At 43.9% G+C, this 22,273-nt stretch overlaps 1 protein-coding gene across 8 annotated transcripts in view; it reads right to left on the bottom strand.

The window, feature by feature from the left end:
- The window catches only part of LOC115153532 (histone acetyltransferase KAT6B), a 40,583-nt gene that overhangs the window by 4,434 nt on the left and 13,876 nt on the right, over positions 1-22,273 (bottom strand). For 3 of the 8 annotated variants that reach the window (XM_029699065.1, XM_029699064.1, XM_029699062.1), the window contains exons 3-16: positions 16,803-16,911; positions 14,257-14,372; positions 13,682-13,847; positions 13,014-13,143; positions 12,730-12,785; positions 8,690-8,805; positions 8,290-8,402; positions 7,979-8,120; positions 7,564-7,725; positions 7,215-7,308; positions 4,390-4,621; positions 3,298-3,649; positions 2,188-2,442; positions 62-353 (exon numbers count right to left, since the gene is read on the bottom strand). In XM_029699065.1, the coding sequence (XP_029554925.1) occupies positions 62-353; positions 2,188-2,442; positions 3,298-3,649; positions 4,390-4,621; positions 7,215-7,308; positions 7,564-7,725; positions 7,979-8,120; positions 8,290-8,402; positions 8,690-8,805; positions 12,730-12,785; positions 13,014-13,143; positions 13,682-13,847; positions 14,257-14,372; positions 16,803-16,911 (2,335 nt within the window). Of the gene's footprint in view, positions 1-61; positions 354-2,187; positions 2,443-3,297; positions 3,650-4,389; positions 4,622-7,214; positions 7,309-7,563; positions 7,726-7,978; positions 8,121-8,289; positions 8,403-8,689; positions 8,806-12,729; positions 12,786-13,013; positions 13,144-13,681; positions 13,848-14,256; positions 14,373-16,802; positions 17,816-22,273 lie in introns of all 8 variants that reach the window. The other 5 variants (XM_029699068.1, XM_029699067.1, XM_029699066.1 and 2 more) reach the window with 5 other exon arrangements.

Below are 22,273 nucleotides of genomic sequence, written 5' to 3'. Positions count from 1 at the left end.
GTCAGTTATAACTTACAACGTAAAATACAGCTTCTTAAAAACATCTGAAGGATTTAGTTACCTTCATTCCAGTGTTCACGATTGTCTCTGTCTATGTTTTTCTCCAGCCGCGGACGACCTCTGCGTCTCTTCACTGGTTTCCTCAGCCCCTCCGCCGCCGCCGCCTCCTCCATCTCACCCACCCTGCAGGTCCTCTCCAGCAGGGGCATGGGCCTCTCGTCCTCAGAGTTGTCAAACGGTTCGTTCAGAACCTCCGTCGTCTCCGAGATGGTCTCTGTCGTCACACTGCTATTAATCCTTCTTCTCTTGCGACCTCTCTTCTTGAGCATGACAGCTCTCTCAGCTCTCTCTCTCTGGAACACAAACACAGATCAAATGTTAAACCTTAGGGACGTTTTCTCGGACACAGATTAAGCTTAGTCCTGGACTAAACTTACTTTCCATTTCTGAGCGCAACTGCTCTCCAAGACAGACAAAACAGATGGGGGGATAAAAAAGGTTAAAATAAACATAATACTTCCTCTCTAAACTCTTTCTGCAGTTTAATAGCTACAGAGAGAGACACTCAAGGCTCTGGTTAAATGTCTGCAGGGAGGACCGGGCCTCATTGTAAACTTTTGTTCTGAATGTAAAATGCTCAAACCACACAATGTGAGCCTCGAACGCTTGAGCAACTCTTTCCCACAGATGAAGGCTGACTGGTTTAGAGAACCACAAATGAGACAGGCAGAGTTAACTCAGACCACATTCTACATACGCTCCAGTTTTTCACTGAGTGGGTATTACAAGGATGTCACTTTCTTTTTGTCGTAGTGATTAAACCCAGTGAGGACTATGAAAGCAATCAGGTAACAAATTCACTAATTAACTGCAACAACCATCAGCAGGCAGTCTTATATAGAGGACATATTACTGCTGTGTGAAATAGAGCGGGTTCCTAACTTCTCGACCACAATCTGTGTAATATCATCTTCACCACAAGGGAGCAGTGGCCTATCGACAACACAGATGTGAAAACCATGGAAGGATTTAAATTAGCCATGACCACTCACAGTAGAACAAGGTTCAGTTTGTCTGCCTGCCTTAACCATGACAATAGAACAAGGTTCAGTCTGTCTGCCTGCCTTAACCATGACAATAGAACAAGGTTCAGTCTGTCTGCCTGCCTTAACCATGACAATAGAACAAGGTTCAGTCTGTCTGCCTGCCTTAACCATGACAATAGACAATAGAACAAGGTTCAGTCTGTCTGCCTGCCTTAACCATGACAATAGAACAAGGTTCAGTCTGCCTGCATTAACCATGACCACTGACAATAGAACAAGGTTCAGTCTGTCTGCCTGCCTTAACCATGACCACTGACAATAGAACAAGGTTCAGTCTGTCTGCCTGCCTTAACCATGACCACCGACAATAGAACAAGTTTCAGTCTGTCTGCCTGCCTGAGCCATGACAATAGAACAAGGTTCAGTCTGTCTGCCTGCCTTAACCATGACCACTGACAAAAGAACAAGGTTCAGTCTGTCTGCCTGCCTTAACCATGACCACCGACAATAGAACAAGGTTCAGTCTGTCTGCCTGCCTTAACCATGACCACTGACAATAGAACAAGGTTCAGTCTGTCTGCCTGCCTTAACCATGACAATAGAACAAGGTTCAGTCTGTCTGCCTGCCTTAACCATGACAATAGAACAAGGTTCAGTCTGTCTGTCTGCCTGCCTTAACCATGACAATAGACAATAGAACAAGGTTCAGTCTGTCTGCCTGCCTTAACCATGACCACTGACAATAGAACCAGGTTCAGTCTGTCTGCCTACCATGACCACTGACAAAAGAACAAGGTTCAATTGGCCTGCCTGCTACACAACAGCCTCCAAAGCACCGGAGAAATCACAACTGTTTGTTGTACTGTATGGAGGATTCTTGAACATAATCTAGAGAACTGAGTGAATCTTTCATTGCAGCCAAGAACATTTAACACATTGGTTGGTAGACAACACAACTTCAGATACCAAGTCACATTATATAATGATGGAAAACGATCTAATTCTGAAACTATTACATAACATTGAATTGAACTCCCTTCTTTTTCCATCCCTATGTAAACACTATAACCAGCCAATCACACTGCAGCCACCTCACCCTGGAATGAGGAAATGTGTCAAATAACTCATTTCCAGCTCTCACCTTTCTCTTGACACCAAACATAGCATGGGCTTTCGTTAGGATGGGCGGCGATCCATCAGAATCATCCTCATCACTACATTCCTCAGAGTCGTGCAGTCTTTGGTCTCCAGCGGTTGTGGGGCGACGCTCGTATGTTCTGAAGGGGTTCTTACTGTAGACCTTAGTGGGAGGACGAGGGTGATGTATGCTAGTCATCAGATAGGACACTGCTCTCTCTTCATTCTCCCAACTAGCCTGCTCCTTCAGTCGCTCAGCCTGGAATTAACACACACAGAGGCACATCAGTCGCTCAGCCTGGAATTAACACACATTGTTATTGTCTCTGGGAAACACAGGCAGCTAGCTTAACATCACAATGAAAAAGCTAATGGGGAAATAAGGTGTAAAAAAAATATATATAAAAATCATTGGCAAATCGGTGACCAAAAATACCAATTACCGATTGTTATGAAAACTTGAAATCGGCCCTAATTAATCGGCCATTCCGATTAATCGGTCGACCTCTAGTCTAGACTCCAGACTGAACACCATGATTAACCTAATAACGGTCTAGACTCCAGACTGAACACCATGATTAACCTAATAACGGTCTAGACTCCAGACTGAACACCATGATTATTCTAATAACGGTCTAGACTCCAGACTGAACACCATGATTAACCTAATAACGGTCTAGACTCCAGACTGAACACCATGATTAACCTAATAACGGTCTAGACTCCAGACTGAACACCATGATTAACCTAATAACGGTCTAGACTCCAGACTGAACACCATGATTATTCTAATAACGGTCTAGACTCCAGACTGAACACCATGATTAACCTAATAACGGTCTAGACTCCAGACTGAACACCATGATTAACCTAATAACGGTCTAGACTCCAGACTGAACACCATGATTAACCTAATAACGGTCTAGACTCCAGACTGAACACCATGATTATTCTAATAACGGTCTAGACTCCAGACTGAACACCATGATTATTCTAATAACGGTCTAGACTCCAGACTGCACAACATGATTAGACTCCAGACTGAACAGAGTTGAACAGAGTCAGGTCCAGAGTTGTAAAACACTGTGTGTATTTGCGCGCGCACAAGACTTACATCCATCTCGAGCTCTCTCTCCTCCTCAGACAGGACAGCGTTGAGGGCCACTGCGGGGGTCCAGTGCAGTGCGTCAGGGTCCACCTGGTTCAGCCTGGGGCTGGGGGTCCAGTGCAGTGCGTCAGGGTCCACCTGGTTCAGCCTTGGGCTGGGTGTCCAGTGCAGTGCGTCAGGGTCCACCTGGTTCATCCTGGGGCTGGGGGTCCAGTGCAGTGCGTCAGGGTCAACCTGGTTCAGCCTGGGGCTGGGGGTCCAGTGCAGTGCGTCAGGGTCAACCTGGTTCAGCCTGGGGCTGGCTCGCAGCTTCTCCATGTGCCTCTGGATCAACCGCTCTCTTCGGATCACCACAAACCTAAAGAAGAGCAATAAGAAACATCAAAATCAGTCAATCAAACCAAGAAACATCAACAACGAGATCAATCAATCTATTCTGATTACCACAAACCTAGAGATCAATAATCAATAAGATCAATCTATTCTGATCACCGCAAACCTAGCGGTCAATAACCAATAAGATCAATCAATCTATTCTGATTACCACAAACCTGCAGAAAAGCAATAAAAAACTATGACAAAAAGAACCAGCTCTCAACATATTCATGCATGATGTGACATGAAACACATGGCTTGTAGTTAATAAAACTGAACATCAATCGATATCTTCTGATCACTACGAACCTAGAGAGAAATCACAAACGAATCAAATCAACCCATTCTGATCATTACAATCTAAAGAGCCAATCATAAACGAATGAACCAAAAAAAAATCAAATGTTTTTATAAAGCCCTTTTAAGTTAGCAATTGTCAGTAAGTACTGTCAAAGTACTTTTACAGTAAACCAATAAGAAAAAGACCAGCTGTTGTAGAGTGAATCCACATGACCCATGGCGTTACGTAAGTTAATAAAGCTGAAATGGAGGATTCTCAGGCTGGAATAGCAGCAGGCTGTTCTGTCTGTCTGTTTCCTTAACCTGACTTCTGCCAATATTCTGCTGCATTAATGGCTAACATGTTAAAAATACCCAGTGGCCTGAATAAGTCTGAGTCAGACAGGGTGCGCACACACAGCGAGTGTGTGAGTTAGGACTGACCTGCCGTCCTGCCTGTCAATCATGCAGAGATGCTGGAGAGTAGCGGCGATATCATGCGGACACATCCCAGTGGCCCTGCTTATTCCTTTAACGCTGATGTGTTTATCTGGCTGCTTATAGAGGTACTCTACCATGACACTTTTCCAATATGCCAGGTAGGATAAGCGACCCAGATCTGACAGAGGCTTCTCTGGGGAGCCAGCTTGTCCTTCCTGCCTCGTCAGAAGGTAACCTGAAACAGACACATTCAAACAAAACAACATGGTGTGAGAAGACATAACCTCAAAAAAGACAGTACCTAAAAAGACCTACAGTATTATAACAAATCAACAATGTTGTGAGAAGGGATTAAATCCTGTGCGTCAATCTAAGTAACGTAATAAAAGAATCCCACGGGCTCCGTCTCAATCCAGCCCATCCACCTGTGTCAAGGCTTTCGCATCTGCGGTGGAAGGTGGCCCGAGCTACAGCGGTGTTGGTCAGACCGTGACATCCTGAACATCTGTCTTCTCACGAAAACATCTGTAGTGTCCGAACGGTGTGGCCTACAAACTAATATGGAGGTATGAGACTCTCACGAACAGGAGGGTGTTCTCAAGTTTGCTCTACGGCCCACTAAACTAAATAAATCTGAATTGGGCTGCATGTAAACGCTGCCATCTTTTAAAAAGGTAGGTCATCTTACCCATTCACACAATACAATGTTGTGAGAAAGTAGGCTAGTATGTAACCTAAAAAGACACATTCTGACAAAAATGCAATGATTTACTCCAGCTAGCTAGAGACAGTTGTTGCTGATGCATGTCTTAGACTGCAGTACATATCATAATCTGACGTGACATGTTATCCTGTGTTGGGGAGCAGCTCCATTTTCACCTTCAGAGAGTAGAAATGGAGGAGAGGTAATCAGACATCCTCTCCTTCAACCTCTGTCAGATGCTATGATGCTGGCAAGGGCAACAAAGGAGGTGGAGGAGAGGAGGGTGAATGAAAAAAAAAAGAGAGGAGAAAAAAAGCGCCAACAAATGGAGGAGAGAAGCAGCTGGATGTCATTTCTCACAAGAGGTTGCACTTATCAGAGATAATGAAGAGGAAAAAAACTAAGTAAAAAAGGTAGCTGTGTCTGTATGTAATTAGTTTTATAGCCGTCCTGTCAAGGGTCATCCATTATAAGCAGCTTGAAATTAATTAATGTATTTTAATGTGTGCACCCACTACAAGGAACCAAACAAGCACATCTAATCACCAAACACTGAATACATAATATTCCAGTCATTATGACAGTATTCATTACCCAAAGCTGAGACGAGAGCCAATAATTGACAACAAATAAATGAGCTGCTAGAACAAAGATGAATAACTAACTAAAACACAGATAATAATAAATGTAACACTACAGTAACAAGTCATGTTATTCTGTGTGTTTTATAAATGTATCAGCTGTGGTTTACCATCTTTAAATCAAAACAAAGAGATTATTCAGAATCCTCAGGAGTAATGACTAGAAAACCGCATTCACGCTGGCAAACGGAGCTAATGCTTTCCCTCTCACAGCAAGCTACCCGAGACAAATTGCTCCTCTAATACAATCCAATAAAAGCAGAAAAATCTTAATCTAAACAACTTCCAGTTTCAAAAGCACAGGCTCCGCCCCAAATGGCACCCTTTTCCCTGTGTAGGGTGCCTCTTTTTAGATGGGAAGTTAAACAGGTGTCCTGACTCTCTGTGGTCACTAAAGATCCCATGGCACTTGTTGTAAGAGTAGAGGGGTTAACCCTGGTGTCCTGGGTAAATTCCCAATCTAGCCCTCATACCATCATGGCCACCTAACCATCCCATGCTTCCAATTGGCTCATTCATCCCCCTCCTCTCCCCTGTAACTATTCCACATGCCGTTGATGTAAATGAGAATGTGTTCTCAGTCAACTAACCTGGTAAAATAAGGGTAAAATAAAAATGTAAAAAATAAGTTCAGACAGAGGCTGGATGTGATAGAGAATGTGCAAAGATAAAGAGAGGAATTAAGAAAAGATTGAACAGAGATGAGCTCCAAGAGAGCACTATTGGAAAATGTCTGTGGTTTTGTCCTAAATGGCACCCTATTCCCTATATAGTGCACTACTTTTGACCAGGGCCCATAGGGCTTTAGAGCCCTAACTAGGGCAATGTCCCCAATCACTGCCCTGGACCATTAGGATCTTTTTTTTAGACCAGAAAGAGTGCCTCCCACTGGCCCTCCAACACCTCTTCCAGCAGCATCTGGTCTCCCATCCAGGGACTGACCAGGACCAACCGTGCTTAGCTTCAGAGGCACGCCAGCAGTGGGATGCAGGGTGGTATGATGCTGGCAAAGTGAGCAGGAAATCAAATGCTCCATTACAGCTCTACCACCCAAACCCACCAGTACTCCAAAGAGGAAACTGTGAACACAATAGCTATGACAAACAGTCCAAATTCAGAGTGGAGGGTTATTCCAATAAAGGACCCCTTGGCAAACAGGCTGCTAAATGTAATTGGATATCAAATATTAACTTATGCAGACATAACCTAATACCTCTTTATTATTCCTGATTATAATATTGAAAACATGATTACTTACGCATGTAAATTGCCTTGATATACCCATTTCAATTAATTCACAACTATTCACGAATATTCACGAATATTCCCATGAAAATCTGTCACAAATTGGATGGAAACCTAGCTAGTGGCACAAATGCATGCCTGGGAAAACAGATTACTTTATATTGTAAAGAATCAGGCAAGGATTCTAGAATCAAGCAGGAATTGAGTTTTATGCTCTTAGAACGCATTAAGGGACTTACTGAAATCAATGAGGAACCTTCCAAAGCCTTGCCTTTGGTACTGAGGCATGATCATTATACAGGAGACATTGTATTTCTGCTGGCAAAGCTTTTCCTGAGGGAAGGGGAAAAAGATCAAGTATGTCAGAGCTGCACTGAAGCTGGCAATTTATTGCACCTGCCACTGTCCTTGTCGAAAGCAAACACACACACACCCGCATGCACACACACACACCCGCATGCACACACACACACCCGCATGCACACACAATCCCTTCAGAATACATTTAGCTTTTAAGAGGACTAATATAGTAAAGACACTGTCACCGCATTATCCAAACATATTTTTCATTCTATTGAATATCCTTACCTTGGAGAAATAACCCACAAGGTGACAGCCTTTCTCGTCGTTCTTTGTTAGTATGTAAAAAAGGAAAGGCTCCACGTCGTAATATAGGGTCTTGTGATCCAGGAACAGCTTGGCTAACAGGCAGAGGTTTTGGCAGAAGAGCTTGCTGACATTTCCATCAACCTAAACATGGAACAAAACCAGCATTAGAACATTGTTCAAATTTAAAACTAACCAGCATGAGAACATTGCTCAAATTTAAACTAACAATTGATTATTTCCACCCCTCTCTCAAAACCACTGTCAAATTTCATACACATACACCAGCATATGATCATAGTCCTGGTAAAAAAAAAAAGGAGTGCGCTATATAGCGGATAGGGTGCCATTTGGGATGCAAGCCACAGTTTTACTACTTTGAAGAGTGACCTCTGACCTCGAACACTGAAAGGTCATCCTTCCTGTAAATCTCATTGGCTGGAGGTTGAAACCAGCCACACTTCTTGGCGTGTCGCTGGAGGATGTTCTTGCATCTCATGTACTTCAGACAGAACTCACACAGGTAAAGCTTTTGCAATCTGTCAACGAAAGAGACAACGAGACAAAAGTTAGCCTATAATTTGGATTTCAATTTATCAGTTGACACACCGATTTCCCCTCAGGGATTAATAAAGTATTTATTTTATAAAGAAGCCTAGCATTGAAAGGCATTTGTCCGAGCTGAGTGTAAGAAATAATAATCTGTACCTTGAGTATTCCGGTGGGTAAGGCGAAGAGTGCCAGGTTTGGATTTCATACTTCCCAAACTCAATGACAGCCGGGTATCGTCCAGAGTCAGTGATGGTCATGGTTCCATTTCTCTAAACACGGCAATACAAAATAAAAATGCCTCAATGTCGTACCACAAGCACTCATTCAAACAATATCAAAGATCTAAGTCTAACATAGGCAGCATCTTCAAACAGAAACATGGAACGTGGACCCTTCCCTTTGTGACATTAAAACTTATTTCCATGTCTGAAAACATCTGACAAACATTGATTTAGGGGTTGTAATGTTAAGCTATAGGCTACACATAACTTATATTGATTAGGTGATAGGTGTGAGAAGTGTTATTGAGAGAAGTTATTTTGGACAGTTCCCTCACCTGCGACGAGAGCTCTTGGACCTGTGTGAATATCTCCACGTCTTCCTCTGTGACATGTTCCCTGGAGACCGCTACGAAGCCAGGTTCCTGCTTCACCCTCAATTCACCTTCACAGCCTGTTACAGTCACCAAACATTACAGTCTGTTACAGTCACTATACAGCCTGTTACAGTCACCAAACAGGCAGTCACAGTCACCAAACAGGCAGTCACAGTCACCAAACATGCTGGTACAGTCACCAAACAGGCTGTCACAGTCACCAAACAGGCTGTCACAGTCACCAAACAGGCACACCAGAGGAGTACCATCAAACATGGTAGATTATCATCACAGATTTATAGAGTAGATAGGGAGCAGTGTTCTGTAGCCCGTGAACATTCAGTATTGTAAATGCATTCGGTTTTAATGTGCTTTAATGTATGTTTTGTTAGACAGCCTCGGCGAAGTTAGGTCTCTGTGGAGTTGTATAATGAATGTATCATCTCTGCACCTGTGAATGAAAATCCTGAATGTAATGACGTGAAACTAAATCACTCTAACGTAACCGCTTTCATGTGTCAACCCACCAAGTCTGCGTCCCAAATGGCACTATTCCCTATATAGTGCCCTACTTTGCACCACGGCCCATGTGTCTCTGGTCAAAAGTAAAGCACTATGCAGGGAATACTAGGGTGCCATTTGGGACACAGCCCCAGATAGTTTCCTGTTAATTAAAAAGTCAATGCAGTGACAGCAGCAGTGTGGAGACTACGATACAACAGCAATGATGTTGAAAAGCTAACCAGGCAGCTTTGGCATACATGAAAGACTTGAAATTACGTATTATTATACACTAAGAAGTTGAAATTATACATAAAAAAATGAATTACAGATATTAGTTTGAGACTTAAGTATACATTTTAAATGTTTTGTTGTTATCAATTTAAAAACTATTCTATTCACAGTATTATTAACAACCCCTTCAAATCAAATCCATATCCTTTAAAAATATCTTAGCCCTTTAGGGCCGGTTTCTCAGACACAGATTAAGCCCAGTCCTGGACTAAGAAGCATGCTCAAAGGAGAATCTCAATTGAACATGCTTCTTCTAGTCGAGGAGTAGGATAAATCTATGTCCGGGAATCTGGCCCTATGACACCGAATCAGATGGGAGAGGGCGTAGATCAATAGACGTAATCATCATGTCAACTGCAAGTCATAAATGGTGTATGCGTGTGTCAGTCTAACGACTGTGGGAGGTTAGGGTTGAATGGTGACAGTGCCACTGGTGGTAGTGGTGAGAGAGGGTGGAATGGGAGGCAGAAGAGTGAGTCTTAATAATCCAACAACAGAACAGTACAGTCACTACTAGGCGAAAATCACAATTGGCGAAGACAGTGCACTTATGCATAGGGTCAAGGACAGGGGGGACAGGTAAAGGAGAGAGCAGTATGAAGAAGGGGTTAGTGGTTGGGACAAAGCAAGGAGAGAACAGTTTGAAGGAGGGGTTAGTGGTTGGGCCAGAGCAAGGAGAGAACAGTTTGAAGGAGGGGTTAGTGGTTGGGACAGAGCAAGGAGAGAACAGTTTGAAGAAGGGGTTAGTGGTTGGGACAGAGCAAGGAGAGAACAGTTTGAAGAAGGGGTTAGTGGTTGGGACAGAGCAAGGAGAGAACAGTTTGAAGGAGGGGTTAGTGGTTGGGACAGAGCAAGGAGAGAACAGTTTGAAGAAGGGGTTAGTGGCTGGGCCAGAGCAAGGAGAGAACAGTTTGAAGGAGGGGTTAGTGGTTGGGACAGAGCAAGGAGAGAACAGTTTGAAGGAGGGGTTAGTGGTTGGGCCAGAGCAAGGAGAGAACAGTTTGAAGGAGGGGTTAGTGGCTGGGACAGAGCAAGGAGAGAACAGTTTGAAGAAGGGGTTAGTGGCTGGGCCAGAGCAAGGAGAGAACAGTTTGAAGGAGGGGTTAGTGGCTGGGCCAGAGCAAGGAGAGAACAGTTTGAAGGAGGGGTTAGTGGTTGGGACAAAGCAAGGAGAGAACAGTTTGAAGGAGGGGTTAGTGGTTGGGACAGAGCAAGGAGAGAACAGTTTGAAGGAGGGGTTAGTGGTTGGGACAGAGCAAGGAGAGAACAGTTTGAAGAAGGGGTTAGTGGTTGGGACAGAGCAAGGAGAGAACAGTTTGAAGGAGGGGTTAGTGGCTGGGACAGAGCAAGGAGAGAACAGTTTGAAGAAGGGGTTAGTGGCTGGGCCAGAGCAAGGAGAGAACAGTTTGAAGGAGGGGTTAGTGGTTGGGACAGAGCAAGGAGAGAACAGTTTGAAGGAGGGGTTAGTGGTTGGGCCAGAGCAAGGAGAGAACAGTTTGAAGGAGGGGTTAGTGGCTGGGACAGAGCAAGGAGAGAACAGTTTGAAGAAGGGGTTAGTGGCTGGGCCAGAGCAAGGAGAGAACAGTTTGAAGGAGGGGTTAGTGGCTGGGCCAGAGCAAGGAGAGAACAGTTTGAAGGAGGGGTTAGTGGTTGGGACAGAGCAAGGAGAGAACAGTTTGAAGAAGGGGTTAGTGGCTGGGCCAGAGCAAGGAGAGAACAGTTTGAAGGAGGGGTTAGTGGTTGGGCCAGAGCAAGGAGAGAACAGTTTGAAGGAGGGGTTAGTGGTTGGGCCATGCACTACTATGACAAAGAAGCCGACGGCAGAGAGATGGAACTGAAGCCGCGTAGCTAGATTCATTACGCAGCCAAAGTCAAAACGCAATAATGAAATTAAACGAGTTGAAAAAAAAGGAAATTAATTAAAGTAGGTGGTGTAAAAGATTAGTAGTAGAAACTGTTAAAATGTTATTGAATTAAAGCGGGGCGAAGCCAAAATGCGCTTGTTCACTTGTAAAAAGAAAACATTTGTTAGCTCATACAGTAGTATGGTAAGGCATTTTGTGACAAGCCTTGGGTTAAAAAAATATTTAAACTAGCGGAGGTAGACGCAGTTATTTTCGGTCGGAGCGTTCACGCCTTTGCTTACCATGGTCGTGCTCTGCCTTAATTCTTCCTTCGTCTGTCATGTCTCCCTTTCCTGGTGTTTCCTGGGGTCCCTTCTGAGGGGTCACTCTACATCTTAGCCTGCCTAGCGTCCTGTGCTTTTTTAAAAAGGGGCTACGTCTGAAGTGACTGACCACCTTAAAGGGGCGCCCCCTGGGCCGGCCGGGCCTGGGATGGGAGGAGGAGTGAGACGACAACAACCTATTCTTTGTCATCTCTTTCTTTCCGAGGCGCTGTTGGGGAGGATGGGGAATGAGAGGATATATTTTGGACGCGGTGGCACAGGACCCTAAGTCCTGCTTACGGTGTCTGCGCTTAGGTGGTGCGTAGCAAGGCAGTCCCTTTTTCCGAGATTGTCCCTGAGTGGCATAGATATGAGAGAGTCCGTCAAAGAGTCCCTTAAGTTGGTTGTGATTAGAGAGACTGGTGATGGAGGGGACGCTAGACTGGCTGGAAGAACTCTGGGGGGAGTTAGCGGAGGTGGAGCTGGAGGAGACCAGGGATGTGGTGGGGCTATGTCCCAGCGACGAGGGTGGGGGGGGGGGGGGGAGGGAGTGTACAGGGAGATATGGTGGTGGTGGTTAGCTTTTGACTCGGAGTTGTATCAGACTTTGCAGCTAAGCCAACAACTGACTGAGACGGAGTGAGTTTCCATAGTTTCGGCGGAGTGTCCGGCTTTTTCCTAGCAGGAGAACAAGACTGTAACCCTTTCAGGGCAGAGGGGTCTAAGATTTCGCCGGCTCGCAACGACCTGCGGCCGACAGGCGAGGGGGTAAAGAATTTGGAAAGCCCATCAATAAGCCCTTTGGTTTTCTTGTTAACAGTGAGTGTAACTGCTGGGGTGGAGGAGGACGAGGTGGGCGTGAGGGGGGGGGTGGTGGAGGGGGTGGAGGAGGAGGTGGTGAATTGGGTGGTGAAGGTGACAGCGTCACCGGCCCAACAGGGGTCTGATGTAGCAACAGCCAATCTGTCTGTGGCGTCCTTCACAGATGCTGCATGACCAGATGAAGGTGTGGAACAGACGGTAAGCGTTTGACCCCTACCAGGTGACCCGCTTCCTCCCCGGGCTAGCATGGAGCCGTCACCACTGCTTACAGACCTAGAACAGAAACAGCGTAGGGGTTAGGCAAGGACACAAACTATGGTATGAATCAAAAGCTACGTTTATGAAAACAACTTAGTCATAACTCAACTTCTAACAAAATATTGCGATAAAAAGCAGAAGGATTTCCTTGAGGTAATAAGGTGGTTTACAGACACTCTGCACAACCTTCTATTGGTACACTAAAGTAAAGACAATGTCTACAGATCATGGTGATAAACTTACATTCTATGTTTGAGCTTATTTCTGGGCCTCCCGATTGGCTTTGCATATCGACGTTTGATCTCATCGGCTTTTTTATGCAGCAGTTTCTTTCCATTTTCCTTGGGCCTGCAGACCTGGCAGACCCAGGTACCTAGAGAGAGGAGAGCATCAGTTAGGTGGCTTCATCAACTCACGCCACACATTCATTGGAAACATTTCCCTTTCATGCATATGGCGAGGGAGAGACACACTCCTGCTCACTCCTTACAACAATCAATTACTCAGCACAAAGCAGGGAAATCCATATAAATTTAATAAAATAAAAAACATCAGGGTCCACTGAAATAGACTGTCCCAAAATGGAACCCTATTCCCTATACAGTGCACTACTTCTGACCAGGGCCCATGTAGGAAAGAGGGTACCACTTGAGAGACAGCCATGTCAGCTCGTGTGAATATTAGTCCCGCTGCCAAAGGTCTTACACTACAGTAGTTGTTCAATCAATACAAGCATAGCTGTAGGCCATATACAGTAATCTACATCTCTCCCCCCCCTGGGACTGGGGAATCATTTGATATTCATGCAAAGCTCCTAATAAGCCATCTCTGCTTCACTATGATGATTGACAGACCTAAAGGCCCCCTATGAACACACACACAGAGACCACCATATGTATGAGCACCTTTACCTTTTGGCATCCTTGAGAGTGGTGGGTTGCAGCACTCCATGTGAAACCCCCGATCACAAGAGTCACAGAACAGCATCTCATCCTGCAAGGAGACAGGAGGCATGTGTGGGGCTGTGTGGTGGCTTCCCTGTTGTTGCATAGATGTTACACCTTCTGTCATTTCACGCTAAAGAGGGACATGTCCGTTTAGTTTAATATTGATGATGTATGTGGAGGTGAATTATGTTTGGTTGAAGGGTGGATGGAGAAAAAGGAGGCTGTGTCTTCACTGCACAACATGTTGCCCGGAAATGGCAGATCTATGCTTGGAAAAATATTTCATGATATGTCTCTGTCCCAAACAGCACTCTATTCATTATATAGTGCACTAACTTTGACCAGAGCCCTGTTCAAAAGTAGTACACTATATATAGGCCATAGGGTCCTATTTGGGACACAGATATTATCATTGTTAAGAGGACAATTATTACCGGTTTTATTACATTATTATGTCTCTATGAAAGCATTATCAATCACACAGATTAAATGGTAAGGCACTGTATTTAGAACCAAATCTAAAGTATTAAAATACTTACAGCGTTTTTGCCCTGTATTCGACAGGAGCTACAGGTTTTGCATTCTATACATTGCCATCGCAATCTCTTCACATTTGTGGTCAGCTCTGGGGAGAACTTCAGACAAGATGGGTGCCCTGTAGAGGTAATTAAAGAGTGTTATTAGTGTTGCTGCACATTTCAACCATCCTTTAGGTGGTGTCCCAAATGGCACCCTATTCCCCATGTCGTGCACTACTTTTGACCAGGGCCAAGGGCAGTGGTCAAAAGTAGTGCACTACATAGGGAAGAGGGTCCTATTTGGGACACATATTTAGTATCAGTTTCACCGAGCGGGAGGCACGACCTTCCCATTATGTTCACACAGCAAGGTTAAATATTAACATATTGCATTATCAACAATGTTAAGCAGCGTTTGCGTGCGTCTGTGCGCGTATGTGTCCGGGTGGGACCTCTCGCTCTTTTCCACAAGCTGTGTTTAAAAAACAGTATGATCAAACATCTGAGCAGCTAATTAAAGATAATTTGTTCTTAATGAGGCAGAAACAGTAGCAGAACTCAGTCTAATGGGGGCCCAAACGTGAAAGTCATGTAAAAGCGTGCCTCCTCTCTCACCGGCTCGTTCTCATGGTTGTAAAACAGCTGCTTTACACCCAGAGCACAATGTGTGTACACTAGGAGCGGTTAATGAAAACCACCTCAACGCTACTTAGTCAAATTTGAGCTATAAAAATGTCACCGGGAGAACAATTCCTTACAGCATTTAAAATAATTGTTTCCAAGGCAAACGAATCCTTATGAGAGGTCATTTTACAGAGGGTTAGCAGCAGCAATTTTGTCTGGAAGAAAAGAACAGCAAAGGAAAATGACACCAATCTACGGCAGTGGAAAATGGATGACATTTGATCCTATTTCCCTCTCTGTCCCTCATTGCTGCCTGCCGTGTTCCCAGAATGCTGTTGCATTCCGATTCCGAGAGCGCCGTTCACTCAACGACATGAGTGATTTCTAAATTCTAATGGCCACTTATAAGTAGAATCTGCAGCTTCCTTCCTCAGTCCACCATGGGTTGTTGGCAGTTTTGCCTTAATTCTTCCTTAGTCTGTCATGTCTCCCCTTTCCAACTATCCAATTGACACAGTTCATCAAGTAAGTCTTTCAAGTAGAGGGTTTAGCCTAAAGCAGGAGAACATCATGATGCAAGAGGAATATGGCAACGGCCCGATGGCACTAGAGTTACTGCTACCATTTCGGGGTATACCCCTCTACACATCGACTCACTGTGTTTAAACCACAGACTCACAAATTGCAGATTGACCATGCCTAATTAGTATCTTTATAAACCACATCTGCTACAACATTAGCTACATATACACTGAGTGTACAAAATATTAGGAATAACTGCTTTTCCATGACATAGACTAACCAAGTAAATGCAAATGAAAGCTATGATCCCTTATTGATGTCACCTGTTAAATACACTTCAAATCAGTGTAGATGAAGGGGAGGAGAGGTTAAAGAAGGATTTTTAATTGAGAAACAGATTGTGTATGTGTGCCATTCAGAGAGTGAATGGGCAAGACAGAAGATTTAAGTGCCTTTGAACGGGGTATGGTAGTAGGTGACAGAGGTGCACCGGTTTGTGTCAAGAACTGCAACAATGCTGGGTTTTTCATGCTCAACAGTTTCCCGTGTGTATCAAGAATGGTCCACCACCCAAAGGCCATCCAGCCAACTTGACACAACTGTGGGAAGCATTGGAGTCAACATGGGCCAGCATCCCTGTGGAACACTGGACACTTTCTAGAGTGCCCTGACGAGGTGTTCTTAATGTTTCGTACACTCAGTGTACAAGCTACATTGTTTTGTGGATGTTTGGGGTCCTGAGGGCTTCCCCCTATCTATTTGTGGCTTCATCCCAAATGGGGCACTCTCTTCCCTATATAGGCCTAGTGCACTACTTTTGGGCACTACCCATAGGACTCTGGTCCAAAGTAGTGCACTTCGTAGGTAATAAGGTGCCATTTGGGATTCAGATAGTGGCCGTGTCCGAATACCCGTAATTGCATTCTAAATAATAGGCTGATTGGGTGTGCCTAAACGCAACGTGTTATATATAGTATGTGAACTTTAGTATGCAATCAAATTTTCACTTTTCATCTAGTAGAATTCACTTCATGCTATTGAGGAAGAGAATTGTCTTTTTAATAAACAGTACATTCTAAATGGTATGTAATACGATTAGCACAGTTTTAGAAAGTAGTCGGCAAGACTAACTATGACATGGCCAGTGTGTTCGAGAGGATCAGTTTCAGCAAGGTACAGAATAATCACTAAGCTTGATCACATAATGAGTAGTTATGTTTGCTGCAAGGTGATCTAGATCAGTTATTCTGCACAGTCCGACTGCCATGTAGTGAGACCTCAAACATGCACATTGTGTCAAGTGGACAAAGGCTCTCTAGGAGTCCAGGTAACTGAAATATGGTGAATGTGTAACCAGGTCAGCCAAGTTCAGCCCAGTTTGGCACAGTCATATAGAAAATGAAAAAAGGGTATGAACTTACCGCTGCTCCCACAGTCTGCACAGGAGAGAAGCTGTTCTGGCCTCTTGTCCCGATTGGACTCTTTCGTTCCCAAACAGAAACTGCATATTGGGATGGGGTCAGCGCGTAGCTGGGGAGAGAAACAGAAACTGCATATTGGGATGGGGTCAGCGCGTAGCTGGGGAGAGAAACAGAAACTGCATATTGGGATGTGGTCAGTGCAAGCTGGGGAGAGAAACAGAAACTGCATATTGGGATGGGGTCAGGGCAAGCTGGGGAGAGAAACAGAAACTGCATATTGGGATGTGGTCAGGGCAAGCTGGGGAGAGAAACAGAAACTGCATATTGGGATGGGGTCAGCGCGTAGCTGGGGAGAGAAACAGAAACTGCATATTGGGATGGGGTCAGGGCAAGCTGGGGAGAGAAACAGAAACTGCATATTGGGATGGGGTCAGCGCGTAGCTGGGGAGAGAAACAGAAACTGCATATTGGGATGGGGTCAGCGCGTAGCTGGGGAGAGAAACAGAAACTGCATATTGGGATGTGGTCAGGGCAAGCTGGGGAGAGAAACAGAAACTGCATATTGGGATGTGGTCAGGGCAAGCTGGGGAGAGAAACAGAAACTGCATATTGGGATGGGGTCAGCGCGTAGCTGGGGAGAGAAACAGAAACTGCATATTGGGATGGGGTCAGGGCAAGCTGGGGAGAGAAACAGAAACTGCATATTGGGATGGGGTCAGCGCGTAGCTGGGGAGAGAAACAGAAACTGCATATTGGGATGGGGTCAGCGCGTAGCTGGGGAGAGAAACAGAAACTGCATATTGGGATGGGGTCAGCGCGTAGCTGGGGAGAGAAACAGAAACTGCATATTGGGATGGGGTCAGTGCGTAGCTGGGGAGAGAAACAGAAACTGCATATTGGGATGGGGTCAGTGCGTAGCTGGGGAGAGAAACAGAAACTGCATATTGGGATGGGGTCAGGGCAAGCTGGGGAGAGAAACAGAAACTGCATATTGGGATGGGGTCAGCGCGTAGCTGGGGAGAGAAACAGAAACTGCATATTGGGATGGGGTCAGGGCAAGCCGGGGAGAGAAAGAAAGCAAGTGTTCGAAAACATAAGAGGCATGGTGGACTAGCTATGTATGTACTGTTTGTGATGTGCTGTGAATAATATCAGTATTCTGGTATGCTGTATGACAAAATGTCCTTATGGATACAAATACAGTTATCATCATAAGCCTACAGTCCTGTAAAGTGCTGCAGATATGCATAACACTCATCTATTCCTGTTTGTCTTGGAGTCTACTGACTGAAAAGCATGCTTTTAGGGGATTATTGGAACAGAGAATATATTCAAACAGATGCAATGATATGCAGATACATGAATAAGTAAACACAAGGCTTAGCCATCAAAGCTTTGAATGAGATGGGAATTAATGACATAATAGTCCATCCCCCTGACATGAGTTCAACAACTAAAACACAATTAGCTTATTATGAACACTTACTGCCCACAGTAGGTAGTCTACCGTAATGCATGTAAAAAATTGCCCTTCTTTATCCATTAAATCTGAAAGGGGATGTGATAATCAGTTAAGGGGCTTAATCCACATGAGAAAGCTTTACACTACAATTAGACAGGATTAGCCAGCATGTAATCAAATTACCTTAATAATGTTAATGAATCATAATAATGATTCAAATGCATTGTACAGGGCCGGGACGATACCAGTATCACAATATTTTTTCCATGGCAAAAAGGAAAACCCAAAGCAGACCTCAATCTTTGGTCCTTTAACCTGCTGTATGTAAAATATTGTGAACCATCAACATAAATGTTTATTTCCAACATTAGGGCTGTTTTCCTAAAGAAGTTAAATCCGCTTTGTGTTTTGTTTCCTTGCCAGGATACTAACGAGTATTGCGATACTGGTATCGTGCCGGCCCTAACACTGTAGTTGCTCTCCCTCTCGCCATGTGTCAGAATCAGCAGTAGAAAAGTTAACTCACTTAAGGGCTTAAAATGACGTACAAAAGTAGTAAGTTATCAGCTTTAAGAGGACTTAGCACTGATCACTTAGAACTATTGACAGGCAGATCTAACTACCAGCATGGCTAGCCCATGTCTAGTAGGAAGGTAAACATTGTGCCTATACCCATCTGTTCTATAGCCTGCAAAATATTCAAAACACTTTCTTCTGCTCAGTATTGAACACTATGAAATGACTTTCTTATTGAACCCAATGGACTCAACCACCTTCAAAACAGCACCACCACATAACACAGAAACTAAACAGCAGACTAGCCCATGTCTAGTTTGAAGGTAAACGGCCATGTGTAGCTCAGTTGGTTTTGCGACACTTGCAACAAGATCATGGGTTATTTTTCCGCAGGGATCACATAACCTACACATGCTAAAAACACGTGCTCACTATGCTGTTAATCACTTTGGATAAAATCATCTGCTAAGGGTCATAGGTTATATGTTACTATATGGTGTGTACCTACTCTTCTATACAACCACCATATTCAACACTTTACTCAGTAGGCCTATGAAACGTTATTCGGTTCAATCATTTCATGACCATCGTAAAGCAACCACCAAAAATGACACCACATAACAAGGCGTCTCACACACACACACACACACACACACACACACACCACTTCACAGGCAGCATAACACAGCGTCATACATGCATCACACACACACTCCCTCCTCGGGCAGCATAACACAGCGTCACACAAAGAGCCTCCTCTGAGAGGAAGGAGGTTCTTAAGGGAAAATAACACAGGGTGTGACAATAAATAACAAACCTCATCAGTTCACACACAAACGACTCATCAACTGACTGCGGAGGCTATGGGAAGAAAGGGGACTGGGGAGATGCCCATAATTAGTTTCTACTGAGCCAGACAGATCATCATCATCATGACCTCAACACAGCTCGTTTGAACGCAATATCCATCGGCCCTGACGTGACCCCTGCGTGACCTGCAGATGCAATCTGGGTGTTTAGAAGAGTCCGATGTCACATTACCTTGAGATTGAAATGCCTAGTATGTAGAACAATCATGCCGGACATGGAATCATGTCCGATCTATTCATGCCATTTCTAACTTCACCATTACTGAATGTGCCCGAGGTAGATTTTAGGGCTAGCCACAGTGACATTTTGTTTTTTTCCATTTTAGTAATTTAGCAGACGCTCTTATCCAGAGCAACTTACAGGAGATATTAGGGGTTAAGTGTCTTGCTCAAGGGCACATCAGATTTTTCACCAAGTCAGCTTGGGGATTTGAAACCAGCGACCTTTCAGTTAGTGGCCCAATACTCTTACCCGCTAGGCTACCTGCTGCCATTTCAAAATACAGGAAGTGGAAAAGTAAAACAGGGATAGGATGCATCTGTTGGATTTGGTCATTGTTCTTGGCTGGTGTTATAGCCTATCAATTGAATAATATGATGAGAGAAAGACGTTTACAGATACATCAATGATTACTCCATTTCCAAAACCTTCCAGGTCAATAGTGGCTGTGCTACCAGTGGAATCAGCTTGCCTGTCAATGTAAAGACAACCACTCTTGAATGAATGCTACAGAGATGATGATTCATTTTTGTAAGATAGGCTACACCCCACTTTCATCATCTCTTCAACTGCGTATAATTTACTTGGCAGATGCTTTTATCCAAAGTGACTAAGAGTACAGTACAGGGAGTGCATACATATTTGGTATGAGTATCAATACCGACAAGATTTGAACCCACAACCTTGGCTAGACGCGGCATTACGTCATTGTGATCGTTAATGAGTCACAGAAAGTAGAAACAGGAAGAAGCTCTATCAAACAGGATTTAAAAAGAAATATCTGTCCTTTAAAAACTTCTAAATAGCAGAGCCGTCTGTCTCTAGTACGTAGGCCTATCTAGCCTGTTCCTTTTGCACTTTTTTGTCACAATATATCCCATCACAAAACTACAGTATCCACCTAATCTACAAATGAAGATTAAACTTTGTGAAAGGGTCAAGCTGTTTGGAACAACTGTGTTCAAACTACTTCTAAAATCAGCAGAGCAGTCTTTCTCTAGTAGGCTAAGTATCTAAATAGGCTGCTCTTTTTGTACTTGATCAAACAATCACAAACTTAGGCTACTTTGTATCCCCCAAATAAAAATGTAACTGGATGTGAAATCTTCATCTGCAGTGACGCTATAGTGAAATGGCTACTAGCGCCCAGCTTATCATTTTGATAACCATGCAATTGGTCTGTGGGACTAGGGCTGGCACAATTACCTTATAACTGGCAGTTATGAAGAAAAACAAAAATAAAATATAAAACCGGCATACATTTTTTTGTAATGTCATTTTATTACATTTTTGGGGTGGAACAACTGCTGACTGAAGACGGGACGGCCAGGCATTCATGCGATTGAGTCCGTTTCTGCGTCAACATGGACTCTTAATGTGAAGGAACTTTGTTGCTCCTTACTGAAACAAGCATGTTGTTGTAGCAAACAAGTCTTTGGTTGCGAGGCAATGCCACCACAATGCAGCAGCAGCACACATAGAAATATAATTAATAGAATGGTTCCTCTAACCCTGGCAATTTGACTGGTAAACTCATGGATACACTCACAATGGCTTCCTGGTATTGTGATGCAATAATTGCCATGGTAATGTAGAATGTCAATTCAAATTATGTTAACTGATATGGCTCATGCAATGGACTGCATTTTTTGTAATGTCAGTTGAATCAACATGGCACATTGATGGGTACACTTCCTGCTTTGCTCCTATGGGTACACTTGCAATGGCCGCCAGTCCACCAATCATGCCGTCATTGACTTGACTGGGGATGCCCATTCTATTCATTCCATTTCTACGGCAGCACATGCAGTCAGGAGCAGAGGAAGAAAAAATGTGTGTCGTTTTGCTATTCGAACGGTTATTACGATGACTGCAAACTAATGGCTGGCCAATTACCGTCATTCAAAATTCCATGACCGTCACAGCCCAATACATGAACTGCATGAAAAAGGCATTGTTCCAATCAAATAGGATTGGCTTTTTATTACATCAAATCGGTAGCCTGAGCATATGAGTAGAGAACGATTCAGGCTGCTGCACTGTCACTATGGAAGATCTAGTCTACAGCGCCTGGTTAAATTGTCTTTAGGGGGATTTTTATACTCTCTCCATGGTTAAAAAGTAGTGAGAAACAGATGTCATTGTTGCAACAAAGAAAAAAAAAGTGCTTCATTTACTATCATCCCAAATCGAAATATTTCTTTATCTTGACTAATTCTTAAAATGTTACGCAAATGTTCCTATGGATGGGCAGAACGTGTTACTACATTACACAGACATTTTCACCACACAAAAATAACAGGAAAATGAAATAAATCCTTTTTACCTCAGATTGGTCATGTTAGTATTAAAGTTTATAGTCATCACGATCTCACAAAATCGATTGCTTAAAACAGATTAATAT

This window comes from Salmo trutta, chromosome 18 (assembly GCF_901001165.1).
Source record: "Salmo trutta chromosome 18, fSalTru1.1, whole genome shotgun sequence".
In the NCBI taxonomy this organism is placed as follows: Eukaryota; Metazoa; Chordata; class Actinopteri; order Salmoniformes; family Salmonidae; genus Salmo; species Salmo trutta.
Note: the sequence above shows the minus strand (reverse complement) of the source record. Positions and strands in the feature narration are given on the sequence as shown.